The 12,477-nt window shown below is 35.4% G+C and overlaps 6 protein-coding genes across 6 annotated transcripts, besides 3 other annotated features; 5 read left to right on the top strand and 1 right to left on the bottom strand.

Annotated features, from left to right (window-relative positions):
• Nucleotides 1–26: 26 nt before the first annotated feature.
• On the bottom strand, nt 27–1,256 carry TVAGG3_0418600 (protein of unknown function (DUF3447); the record flags this gene model as incomplete). Its single annotated transcript, XM_001306699.1, has 1 exon — nt 27–1,256. The coding sequence occupies one exon, from the start codon at nt 1,254–1,256 to the stop codon at nt 27–29; it is 1,230 nt and encodes a 409-aa protein (XP_001306700.1).
• Nucleotides 1,257–1,651: 395 nt separating this feature from the next.
• TVAGG3_0418590 (growth plate cartilage chondrocyte development protein family) lies at nt 1,652–2,728 on the top strand (the record flags this gene model as incomplete). The annotated part of the gene is made up of 1 exon (XM_001306698.1): nt 1,657–2,727. One exon carries the CDS (start codon nt 1,657–1,659, stop codon nt 2,725–2,727), a length of 1,071 nt encoding a protein of 356 aa, XP_001306699.1.
• Nucleotides 2,729–2,919: 191 nt separating this feature from the next.
• On the top strand, nt 2,920–4,048 carry TVAGG3_0418580 (exostosin family; the record flags this gene model as incomplete). The annotated part of the gene is made up of 1 exon (XM_001306697.1): nt 2,950–3,993. The coding sequence occupies one exon, from the start codon at nt 2,950–2,952 to the stop codon at nt 3,991–3,993; it is 1,044 nt and encodes a 347-aa protein (XP_001306698.1).
• Nucleotides 4,049–4,191: 143 nt separating this feature from the next.
• Nucleotides 4,192–4,392: a mobile genetic element.
• A 710-nt stretch (nt 4,393–5,102) lies between these two features.
• Nucleotides 5,103–8,912: a mobile genetic element.
• TVAGG3_0418550 (protein of unknown function, DUF4106 family) lies at nt 6,262–7,161 on the top strand (the record flags this gene model as incomplete). Its single annotated transcript, XM_001306694.1, has 1 exon — nt 6,262–7,161. The coding sequence occupies one exon, from the start codon at nt 6,262–6,264 to the stop codon at nt 7,159–7,161; it is 900 nt and encodes a 299-aa protein (XP_001306695.1).
• Nucleotides 7,172–7,579, top strand: TVAGG3_0418540 (uncharacterized protein; the record flags this gene model as incomplete). The annotated part of the gene is made up of 1 exon (XM_051233341.1): nt 7,172–7,579. One exon carries the CDS (start codon nt 7,172–7,174, stop codon nt 7,577–7,579), a length of 408 nt encoding a protein of 135 aa, XP_051103071.1.
• On the top strand, nt 7,600–8,438 carry TVAGG3_0418530 (microtubule-associated protein family; the record flags this gene model as incomplete). Its single annotated transcript, XM_001306692.2, has 1 exon — nt 7,600–8,438. A coding segment is annotated over one exon (839 nt), but the record flags the coding sequence as incomplete, so codon positions are not given.
• A 2,315-nt stretch (nt 8,913–11,227) lies between the features above and the next one.
• Nucleotides 11,228–12,477: part of a mobile genetic element that runs on past the window's edge.

The following is a 12,477-nucleotide window of genomic DNA, read 5'->3' as shown; positions in this document are numbered from 1 at the left end:
CAAAATGAAGAGCAATATCTCCATATCTATTTTTTCATTAATATTTGCTCCATGTAAAATAAGAAGTTCGGCAGTTTCTTTACTATTTGTCTTTGCTGCAAAACGAAGAGCAATATCTCCATTTTTATCTTTTTCGTTAATATTTGAACCATGTGAAATAAGAAGTTCGGCAGTTTCTTTACTATTTGTCTTTGCTGCAAAATGAAGAGCAATATCTCCATATCTATTTTTTCATTAATATTTGCTCCATGTGAAATAAGATGTTCAGCAGTTTCTTTACTTTTACTCATTGCTGCGATATGAAGAGCAATATCTCCATTTTTATCTTTTTCATTGACATTTGCACCAATTGAAAGGAAGTATTCGAAAAGGGATGGAATATTAAACATAACTGAATAAACAAAGCATTGGTTAATATCATTTGTTTGATCAAAATAAATTAAAAATGCATCAAGATTTTTGAAAATTTGACAATGCTCCAATTTAATGGCAATATTGTACTCATTCATCAAGAATGTAACAAAATCAATGTTGTGTGAAATAATTGCATATTTCATGCATTTTTCATCTGGTTTTAGGTATCTATATTTCAAACATTCACTCATGATCTCTGGTTTTCCACCTATAAATGATAATCTAAGGCATGTTTGAGTTATTTTTGAGTAAAATTTTGTTCTTAATAATTTGAAACAATCAACTGCTCCATGGTAACAACATAATTCAAGTAATGAATATCCTTCTTTAGAATATGGATATAATTCGCTTTTAAGAATTTGATCTTTATCAAAACCTTTTCCTTCTATGAATGTGATGAATCTTTCTTTGTCATTATTCATAATTGCTCTGTAAATTGTATTTTCTTCATGAATACTGAGATTTTCTGATTTATTTTTTTCAAAATCGCAAGATTTGTCTAATCTAATACCATACTCTTTGTAAAATAGGATGTTTGAAATACTTACGACATCATTGACCTTTTTGACATGATATTCATCAGATATGAGTTTGGCAAGACACAAATATGACTTTGTATAGCGATTATTATACGGAATAATATTTAAAATATCTTTTATTACATTTGTGGGGAGATGTTTCATTGAATCAATCAATTCTGCTTTGATCATTTTGTAAATTGTTTTTAATTCTTCTTCTTTTTCAGTTTTCAGTTGAAACAATGCAATGTATAAATTGATGTAGTTTTTGTAGATACTTCGCAATTCAACGAATTTATTTGGGTGTGTGTCTTGTTCGGACATAGAAAAAATTTAAGGGGATTTTCCGACCAAACCGTTTGTATGATTATTTTCATCCGAAAATAAAATAATACAACTTGAGCTAATCTAAGCTTATTGTCCAGGTCAATCTAACTTTTTGTTCGGTATTAAATCTCATAGAGAATAAATTAGGATTTGACAAATATCGAGTTTACATGAAAATCTACTAAATTTTGGTGAGTTTGGATAGTTACTTTGGCAAAATTATTAAATATACAAAACATTGAATACATTAGTCTTTAAAACTACAAATAAAGGTAGACTATTTTGGATTTTGGCGATGCATATCATCTACATGGGTGATAGATATATGATATGCCAAAACGCTGATAAAAATGACTGCAAAGAAATTTTAAACGTGCTTTAAATTTTATATAAGAAAATGTGGAAAGTTGATTATTCAATGAAGCGCCATGCTGCACCAATCAATTGTATTGATATTAGTCAAGACATGAATCATATGGCTACAGCTTCCACTGATGGTAGCGTTGGAATTACTGATCTTGTAACACGCGAAACAAAATATGCACAAAGTCATCAAGACCCATTTCTTGCTTGCGCTTTTTCACCAAATTCTCAAATTATCGCCAGCTGTACAAATAGCGGAAACGTTATTTTATGGAATACTAACCAGACAACAGAAATTACAACTTTCAAAGCACATTCTCAAATTGCAAGGACTATTTGTTGGTCTCCAGATGGCCAATACATTGCAACAGGATCAAATGATAAAACTGCAGCAATTTGGTCAATGAATCGGTATACAAAGCGCCACACTCTTACTGCAATGAATGGTTGGGTAAGAGATATCAAATGGCTCGACAATTTAATTGCTGTCGCAGGAAATGATACAAATATTTATATTTACGATCAAAGAGCTCAAAAGCCAGTATATACACTTCAAACAGGAAGTGGTTCTGATATATCATCCATTTCTTTCCATTATGGCGGCTCATGCATAGCTGCAGGTTCATTTGATCATGTTGTTCGAATTTGGGATCTCAGAACTCAAACAATACTTCAAAAGCATTCTGCCCATATTGATGGCGTAACATGTGTTGCATTCAATCCATATAATGAAGAACTCCTCAGTGTTGGCAGAGATGGATATGCTAGATTGTGGGATTTGAAGATTGCTGATATTGCATGCACATTCAATCATCACAATGGATACGCTTTGAGCTGCTGCTGGCTTCCATCTGCTCGTGGATTTGTTACTTCAGGTGAAGATCGTAAAATTTGTGCATATAGACTCGATGGCAAACCTGTTGATCCAAACTCTCTTGAAATGGATGATGGTGATATATTTGCAGCTCTTGAAAGGATGCAACAAGAAATTGCATCATTGGCAACTACGATGAAGACACTGGATCAACGTCTGCTTCTCCAAGAAGAAAAATTGCAGTGGCTCCAAGATATTGATTGTCCAAAGCTCCGCAAGAACAAAAATTAAGTAATCTATTCAATATTGTTGTGTATTTATTATTATTTAGTTTTAAAGTTTATTTTGTTTCTACATATATCGATTGTTTTTGATACCTATAACTTCAATTGTCTATCTTCTTCTGGATTTTTTTTGAAAGACGTTAAATATTCTGACATGTAAAGTTGATTTTGAAAACAAATTTTTGCAATGTTTCTAAATCTTTTGTTCTTTTCTCAATATGCAAACAAAATGGATCTACCAATCCTACGGAGAATTGCAGAAGATTTCGATTGGCCTCCTTTAAATATTTATGTTTACCCATTAAATCGATTTCCAGCAAAATTTCAATCTCGAACAATAAATCCGCGATATACAGTCGAAAATGAACTTTTCAAAATCATTAAAAACTCTACATTAAACTATGATAATCCAAAAGAAGCTGATTTATTCTTAGTTCCTATTTCAATTTCAGAATTATCAATAGAAGATTTTTTTAGTCTGATAGAACATCTTAAAACACTTGGACCGTACTATAAAGAGTATAATGGCGCCAATCATATATTTATTCAGTCGAAATATCCTTCGAATTCAACAGGAATAACGAAAACTACATTTTTAGAGCATCCTGGTCATATTTTGACAGAAGGATTTGTAGTTGAAGGAGAGAGTGTTAAGACTTGGGTGTTTGCAAAGAATATTGTGCTCCCGTTACATCCATTTACAAAATTCGTTGACGATGTTTCCACAAAGATTGATAAAGTAGCTGTTGACGTATCAACAGACAATTGTACACCAGAAAATGCAAAAATTAGGCGCCAATTAAAAGATGCACTTATAGAAAATTCAGAGTTTGATATTTACAAAACAAAAGAAGAAGCAATAGCTGGAATTGAAACTCACAGGTTTGCAATTGTATCTGCATGCGAAACTCCAATGGCACAACAGTTTTACGACGCATTAAATTCATTAACAATTCCTATTGTATATAACAACGCAATGCGTTTTCCTTTTGAAAGCGAACTAATTGACTACACAAAATTTGTTGTTCATCTTGATGAGAATTCACCTGAAAAAGCAATTTCTGTTCCATCAAAGCTTCGTGGATATATAAATGAGATTTTGCCTGCAATGAAAGAAGCCCGAAAGATGTTGACGTTATCTTCAAACGATGGTGAGTATTTATGGGCTTTATCATGGTCATTATACATGAAATTACTTTCATGGCTTCCAACAAGAAGAACAAAGATCATTGATGACATATTTAGAGAACCTAATGTATTTGGAGCCGCTTAACATCAAAACTTGTTTTATATTTTTATTTGTTTGGATTTATTTTATAAAATATTACGTCTTTTTTAATCTGATATGTTTATTTTCAATATTAATAGTACAGTATACATTGTGCGTCGCCTGTAGCCTACAGCTACAGGCACCGACACAATGAAAAAAGTGACAGAAAACTGACACCATACGGGCGCGCATATGTACGCATATATGTGTAAAAATAAACGTTCATATGTAAACTAACCTTTATTCACTAGCAGGGGCTGATAAATCATAATCGTCGAGAAGTACGATAGGTGGTCCCACCTGTTTAATCTGTATGGAGAGGCAAACGTGACGTAAGAAGCATAACACTGGTTTCTCAGTATATTTAATAGACTCTGCTGTTGGCTTAACTGTAAGCTTATAAAAGAAGCAGATCACGGAGGCAAAGAAACGCTTACATCAACTCCTTGATGAACAATAAGCTTACTTAAGACTAAACAATTAATTATACTAACTTTTATACTTTTTCTCTTTTCCTAAGTTGATCGTGATCACAAAGATCGTGATCTGAGTGACAATGAACTATAAGTTATATGAGGATATATGTGAGTAATATGAGTAAAAATAAGAGTTATAGTAGTAAAATTAGGTGTTTATTCGTGGTTTAGAGGAGGGATCAGAAGTCAGTGGCTAAGTTCCTTATGGCGCGCTTTAATTCATGGTAGGATGTGTCAGCCTTAAGGAACCTTTCATGCCAGCTGTCTGACTCATGTCCCACACGGTTGAGACGAGATCGAAGATCGCAGATCTCGTTGGCATAAGAGTCAACTTTATACTCAAGCTGGCTGATGTAGAGCTCTTTACCTTTCGCTTCCTCTACTTTTTCAGCCAGCTTGAGCTTTAGTTCCTCGAGAGCTACGTTTGACTCCTCCAGCTGCTTCAAATACTTGTGGCTGGTCTTGATTAAACGTAGCTCTCGAGGAGTAGCTCGTGGACCCGTTTTCTTTGCCGTTTGCTTGTGATCGAGATCTGGGATCTTGATCTCGGTCTTCGGACTCTCGCCACCCATCAATATTTCCTCGTCGCCAGAGGACTGTTCTTCAGTCACCTCTGGCTTCTGGATGGCAAGAGCTTAGCAGGAGCTTTGTTGTTCGCTTCCATTAAAATGTAAACTTTACGTGTCAAAAAATTCTGTCACGTAAACTATTTATGTTGAGATTGAGTACCAGACTCTAATATAAGTTCAACCATTATATTAGAGTCTTTAGGAATTTCATATGGTTCTTTTACATAATATTCCTTTTTTTGACCATCAGTTGATTCTTCAACTCTTTTGAATGAAAAGCGCTTATAAAACTCAAACACGAGTGCATCTTTATAACCAGTGATATCGTAAAATTTTGGTGGCACAAGCTGTTCATTCACATTACATATAAATTGTTTGTTATCATGAGCAATATTACTCAACGTTACTAAAGGCTCAAGGAGAGGATTTATTCTTATCTGATAACCGACAAATTTATATGTTGGTTTGCCCTTTCGCTCAAGGATAAACCTGATATTCGCTATAGTTATGAAAAGCTCATCAAAGTACTTATATGTTTTTTTATCTTTATCATTTTCGTCAGTGAAATCTGCTATGGTAAAACTATAATATACATGCATTCGCGAGATATATTTTTTTTCCCATAAGTCTAAAAATTTTGCTTTCGATGGAATTACTTTTTGCGTGAATGTTCTACCATGGTCATCTTCCCAAACAAGCTCTGGTTTTCTTGATGTTGTGTCTGTTTCAGTGGTTTCTAATAACGCAGTGATGAAATCCAACACATCTCCTAGGGACATGTCATATTTATAATTCAAGGCATTTTTTTCTATACTACTGTATGAAGGTAATGTTATGATTGGTGATGTACCTTTTCTTAATACATTCAATTTATTTTCATTTGAATCATAGTAACAATCAACAAATTCTCTACTTGCCTCAGTCATTTTTTCCATAAGACCTTCATTCAACTCCTGTGTAGTCATGTTGGGTTTTATGTAATATCTCATGTCAAACCTTTTTTTCACTGATTTTGATGAATCTGTCATTTCTAATGGAATAGCAAGAAACTCAAAGTCTGGATGCTCAAGACTTATCTTTCTTATCTCAAGAGCTTTTGACGCAGGATATTCAATGAAGTCTCTCGGTAATTTATATGAGACTGTATTACCACTTATCGTGCCATCATTCATAACATGTTCATAGTATAATCCATCATATTTAGACATTTTATATGTAACTAAAAGATGGAGAAAGTTATTAATCAAGTAGATAAGATTCTTCATGATGGAGCACGTAAGAATAGTAAAGAACTAAACAATGCACTCATTATGCCATTTTCTGATGATTATCCATTTTGTACTAATGGTGTTTATTTCTACTGCGGTAAGATGGGTTCAGGTAAGACATATGGTGTTATTCGTCATATAATGATAACAGACCGCTTCACTAATACTCCATATTATGACTCAATAGTTATCTCAGCAACATCAGGAACAATGGATAAAACAGCGAAGACATTTATGAGTCAAGTTAAAGCACCAGTACTGAAAAAGGATGATAAAGAACTTATGCCTTATTTAATGAAGAACGTTAAGATGAAAGCAAAGTATTACGCTATTGTTGAGTTCGTTCAAAGTAAGTTCGAAAAAATTTCAGAGGAGATGGAACACATCTTAACAAAGCATCAACTAAGGAAACCTGATGGAAAGTTTGAGTATAAGAAGATTGCAATATATGTTGTAAAGAAGTTGAACAAATATCCTTTCACAAAGTATCCCAGTAATTCTCTATTAGTGTTAGACGATTATGGTGGTCATGACTTATTGAATGACCCACGTTCACCATTAGCGAACTTCATCACTAAGGTCAGACATTATAACTATACTGTTGTCATCATGTGTCAAACATGGAGACATATATGTTTAAACATTAAGAGACTATGCACTGACTTCGTTATCTTTCAAGGTTATTCTATGAGAGACTTTCAGTCAATGATTGAACAGTCAGGAGCAACAGAAGATTGGGAAGAGTTATGGAACAAATACAAAGAGCTACCAACACCTCGTTCATATATGGAAGTTCATATAGTTGCAGGAAAGACGGACTTTAAAGAAGTTAAGCAACAAAAGATGACATTATTTTAAGAAGAAATAAATGGGTTTTGGCGATTATGTTAAAGCTGGATGGGGTATGGTGAAAAAAAATCCTGGTCTTGTAATAGGTGCTGGATTTAACATTGCTAACAAACTTTTCCCTCAAGTTGGTCAAGTCGGTGGTGTTATCGGTAGTCTTGGTGAAAGAATTGCAAAAACTACATTAGGTGAAGATAATGCATTAACGAAGAATCTTAAAGCATTCAATAAAGCTCTTGGTGGTGACTTCAGTAGAGACAAGCCTGTTGAAACACCTATAGTTCAACCTCAACAAACTATTGACAACAATAAGTATAACGCATACATTGGAGGAGCTATTTGGAACAATCATAAGCCATTAGTTCAGTCAGTACGTGTACTATCAGACATGCCATGGATTAATGCTATTAGTGGCACTATACGCAGATAATATATTTTTATGAGGTTTAAATGAGTGAACAAGAGAGGAAACTCATTGATGAACGAGTTAAGAAATGGGAGAATGAACGTCCGATAATTCGTACCATAATTAGCGATCAAAAGTTCAAGCAGCATACATTTGATTTTTTGCGCGATATATATAATGATCTTGCTTTTGATTACAATGCTAGGCAATACTTTGAGAAAGAATATGTTCAAAAAGGTCGTATTAATTTCCCAATGAGAAGAGAAGGCTTTTTGATTACATCAACATATACAGCACGTGGTAGAGACCCTTTTACAGACGCGGTTCGTAACTTTAAAGCACGTTCTTCTATTAATGATGATCCAGATTTCTACATACCTTATTTTCGTCCACCTTCGCATCCTTTACGAACCAGTGATCCTGGATATGACGCTAAACGAAGATATATAGAGACGAAATTAGCTAAATACAAGGAACCTAAGGATCCAAGGACTGGAGAAGTAAAGGAATCACATGTCAAGATAAATAAGCTTTACAAAGTAGTTGAAGAATTGGAGAAACGATCTAATGAGATTAACGCTGAGAAGAAAAAGGAAGTACCAAATATGAACAAACTAGATAAGATGATTAAGGAATATAGAGGATTGGCGAATACATCGAGCGTTCTAATAAAGGAAGTAGAAAACACGACAAAGCTGCAGAAAATGATTCATGATGAATTACTGTTAGGTGAATTTTCTATAAAACAAAGACAGAGTAACTTAATGGGTGAGGCTTATTATTTGGAGAATTGGTATAATGAGAGGTTAAAACAAATGTCGACTCCAACACCAACTCCTACACCTACTCCTACAGTAGCTCCAACACCAACTCCCACTCCTGAACCAACAGTAGCTCCAACGCCAACTCCTACAGTAGCTCCAACGCCAACTCTGACACCAACTGCTCACGCAGGTCCTCCACCAATGTCGAGTAGTCATGGTATAACATTAAATAAACCAACACCTACACCAAAAATAACTCCTGTATCACATCCTAGTACAACTAACCCAGTATCTGATTCAAATCAAGCGGAAAGATCACAGGTTCTTAAAAGAGCTAATACACCAACTGCTTCCCCTATTAGAACACCAGAGCCAACTCCAAGAATCACAAAGGCGCCAACACCTTCACCGACTGTTGAACCAACTCCAGAACCAACAGTACCTCCAACTCCATCTCCAACTCCATCACCGACACCTACAAAAGCACCTACTCCATCTCCAACTCCGACTAAAGCTCCGACACCGTCTCCAACACCAACTAAAGCTCCAACACCGTCTCCAACTCCAGCTGAACCAACTGATGCAGAATCTATTCAAAATTGGTTAGACGAAGAAAAGCGAAAAGAAAAGGCTGCAATTGATGCTGCACTAGATAAAAACACACCACCACAGACACTTGGTGGTTACATGTTAAAGAAAGACAACATTCAAAGACAAGAACGTGCATTGAGTGTTGCCAGAGAACAAGCACAAGAAGAGAAGAAAATAGTTGAAGGAGAAGCTTCAAATAGAGGTGGTCCAGGAACTTACAAAGGATCAAACTATCCAGCAGAGAAAGCCTCGAGTGATAATGTTGTCTCAAGAGCTACTGATTTAGTTACCCATGGTATTCTAACTGGTGCAACAGCTGTTGGTAGTGCTATTGGAACCAGTGTTGACACTGTTGTTGATACTGTAAGAACTGTTACAAATCCTACACCTGAAGATAGGAAGGAAGAATTTCTTACTCTTAATACAAAGGCAAAACCAGGGATATGGATTGGTCGTGGAATTTTAAATGCTGGTAGTGCTATTGGCAATGGTGCTTCAGCGGTAGGGGGATGGCTCGGAAGAACAGCAACATCAACCGCAAATGGAATACTAACAGGTGCCAAATCACTTGGTAATTGGGCTGATGATAAGTATACAAAATATTATGAAGAAAAAGCTCGTAAGGCTAAGGAAGAAGCTGAACGAAAGGCGAAAGAAGAAGCTGAACGTAAAGAACTAGAGGAGCTTAAGAAGAAAGAAAAAGCTCGTAAGGCTAAGGAAGAAGCTGAACGAAAGGCGAAAGAAGAAGCTGAACGTAAAGAACTAGAGGACTTAAGAAGAAAGAAAAAGCTCGTAAGGCTAAGGAAGAAGCAGATAGAAAGGCGAAAAAGAAGCAGATAGAAAGGCTAAGGAAGAAGCTGATAGAAAGGCGAAAGCAGCAACACCATCTCCTTCACCATCTCCATCTCCTTCACCATCACCAACTCCATCGCCATCTCCATCTCCTTCACCATCAATAGCGGCTCCTGTGAGACAATTTGGTGCATGGGGTGCTGATTTAGTCAAAGATGCTGCACAAGGAATTGGAAAGGAACTGAAGAACACAACATTAGGTACAATAGAGCGTTTTGGTAATCTTACGGATTACACAATTAGATCAGCTGCTAATCTTTTATATAACCAGACTACTGATAACGGTACTGATGAATTGGCTGTAAACGGACTAGCATCAATTAAGAAATCAGCAGAAGATAAATACGATGAATGGAAAAAGAATATTAAGGGTGAATATAATAAGTATGCATATCCTGAAGAACATATGAAGTTAGAGCTTACCAGACTAAGATCAAAATATGGTAATGAAACAACAAATACTACAACGCAAACGACGAAAGCTGACAGAAAGATTGATGACACTCCTACTCCAACTCCTGCAATGGCGAACATCACAACAATTGCTCCAAGAGTTCCAACAGGAGAAGGTATATCAGGAAATGTTTCAACTACTCATAACATTACTGAAGCAGCTAATGTTTCAGCAGTTGAGCAACCTGTTGTTAATGTAACTCAGGAAAACGCTACTGAAACATCAACACCAAGACAGGATGTAAATAATGAACGTCCAGAAGTTAAGGAGGTTGCAAAAGCATACCTGGAGAAAAATACTACACAAGTTCTTGAAGCAGAAAAGCATCTCAATTCAGACAAAACACCATCTCCAACTCCTGAAGCATCAGTTCCTCCAGCAATTGGTGGAAATATACCTTCAGTATCACCATGGCAGAAATTTTATGGATTGTTTAAAGGAGCGAATAAGGTAATGGATGCTGCTGAGAATCTCCAAAAGTTCAAGAATGAAGTCGCAACTGGTGCAAAGGAAATAGAAGAGAATGATAAACAAGCTGCTGAATTAGCTAAACAACAAGCTGAAGCAACTAAACAAGCAGCAGCTCCTAAACAATCTATATCTAAGTCTCAAAGACAAGGTCCTGACCCAAGTGCTAAAGTCAAACAGAATCCAACACCACCTGCAGCAGAGAAGTCCAAGAAGGACAAGGACAAGAAGAAGGATAAATCAAAGAAGGACAAGGACAAGAAGAAAGATAAGGATAAGAAAAAATCGTCAAAAGATAAAAAACATAAAAATTTATCCAGTAAGAAATGAGTCAAGTCATTAAAGCATCAACTAAACAAAAGTGGTTAACTGAATATATAAAAGATGGTAAGGTTCCTGATGGATATTATGTACATACAATGAAAGACGGACGTGTACAGTTCCGTAAAGTCAAGCAACCTCTCAATGATGAACAGATCAGAAGGAAGATCTCATTGTATGAAACAAAAATAAAGGACTTACAAGCTAAACTCGAAACCCACGATACTTCTCAAGAAAACTAGGCATATCTTTAACATGACCTTCATTAATATTTTTCCTCCAATACTGTACTTCCATTTGTGACAACCTGTTTGGATTACCTTCACGCATACCTCTACCTGTCACTTTTCCTGTATTTTCGTTCTCAAACGTAACATCATACTTTACATCATTACCGACAAGTTCATGACCATCAATACTTTTAACAGCACCGTGTCTTCCTTGATCTAAAGTTTCTCCTTGCTTTAATCCATGCTCTATTTTTGTCCATATCTGATAACGTGGATATCTTGCAACACTTCCATCTTTTGCTCTTAACAAGTATGCACTTGTATCAACTGAATCAACTGTATAATAAGAAGGATCAAGATGTCTTCTTTGTTGGTTACCTTTACCCCATGTTCTTGGTTCAACTATGACTTGAACTTTTTGACCAGGTCTTAAGTTATAAAGGTTATTTTTTCTGACATACTCTTCTTTCAATCTTTGCTTCTTTATATATTCCTCATTATCCTTTTCTGTGAAATCATCAGGCTTTTGTTGTGTGCTTGAATGATATTCAGTGTTGTAGTCATTAATAATTTGTCTCATTGTATCTGCAGTGAAAGGTGGTGTTTTATCACCTTCTTTGAGGTTTAACTTCATATGTAACATAGTTCTAATAGTTCTACAGAACCTATTAATAATACCTAGTATGTTATGATTGTATTTCTGTGTCGTCATGTGCTCAATGTTATGACTGACCAACAGATCTCGAACATTTTGTGTCGTATAAGCTGGGTCTTCATCACTAGTAAGTATTGTAGGCTTCATTTCACCTGTAGCTTGTGAAATGAACTTCTGCATTGCACTTAGAACATTGTTTGAGTTCTTTTCACTCATTGGGAACGCATAACCTTTTCTACTGTTTACATTGATGAACAAAAGAAAATATGGTGGTGTTCCACCAGGATTCTCAAATGTATCGAATTGATAAGCTCCCATATCAGTTGAATATATTGGTAGCATCAAATCCTCTTGTATTAAAGTTTTTTCTTGTTTACCAACAGTCATTTTTTTATTAACGTTAAAGTCTTACAGGCATTGAGTAATCGCTATAACCATCATGGTCTGCGAATTCATGTAATCTTGATGCATCAGGTTCTTTCTTCGTTGGTGCATGAAACCTTGCTTCATCATAAAGGTTCATATAATGGTTTGTCACGTTTGGGGTAGACCCAATTTTTGCATATTGAGGATATGAGTAATGATAC

This window comes from Trichomonas vaginalis, chromosome V, assembly GCF_026262505.1.
Source record: "Trichomonas vaginalis G3 chromosome V, whole genome shotgun sequence".
Taxonomy (NCBI): Eukaryota; Parabasalia; order Trichomonadida; family Trichomonadidae; genus Trichomonas; species Trichomonas vaginalis.
Note: the sequence above shows the minus strand (reverse complement) of the source record. Positions and strands in the feature narration are given on the sequence as shown.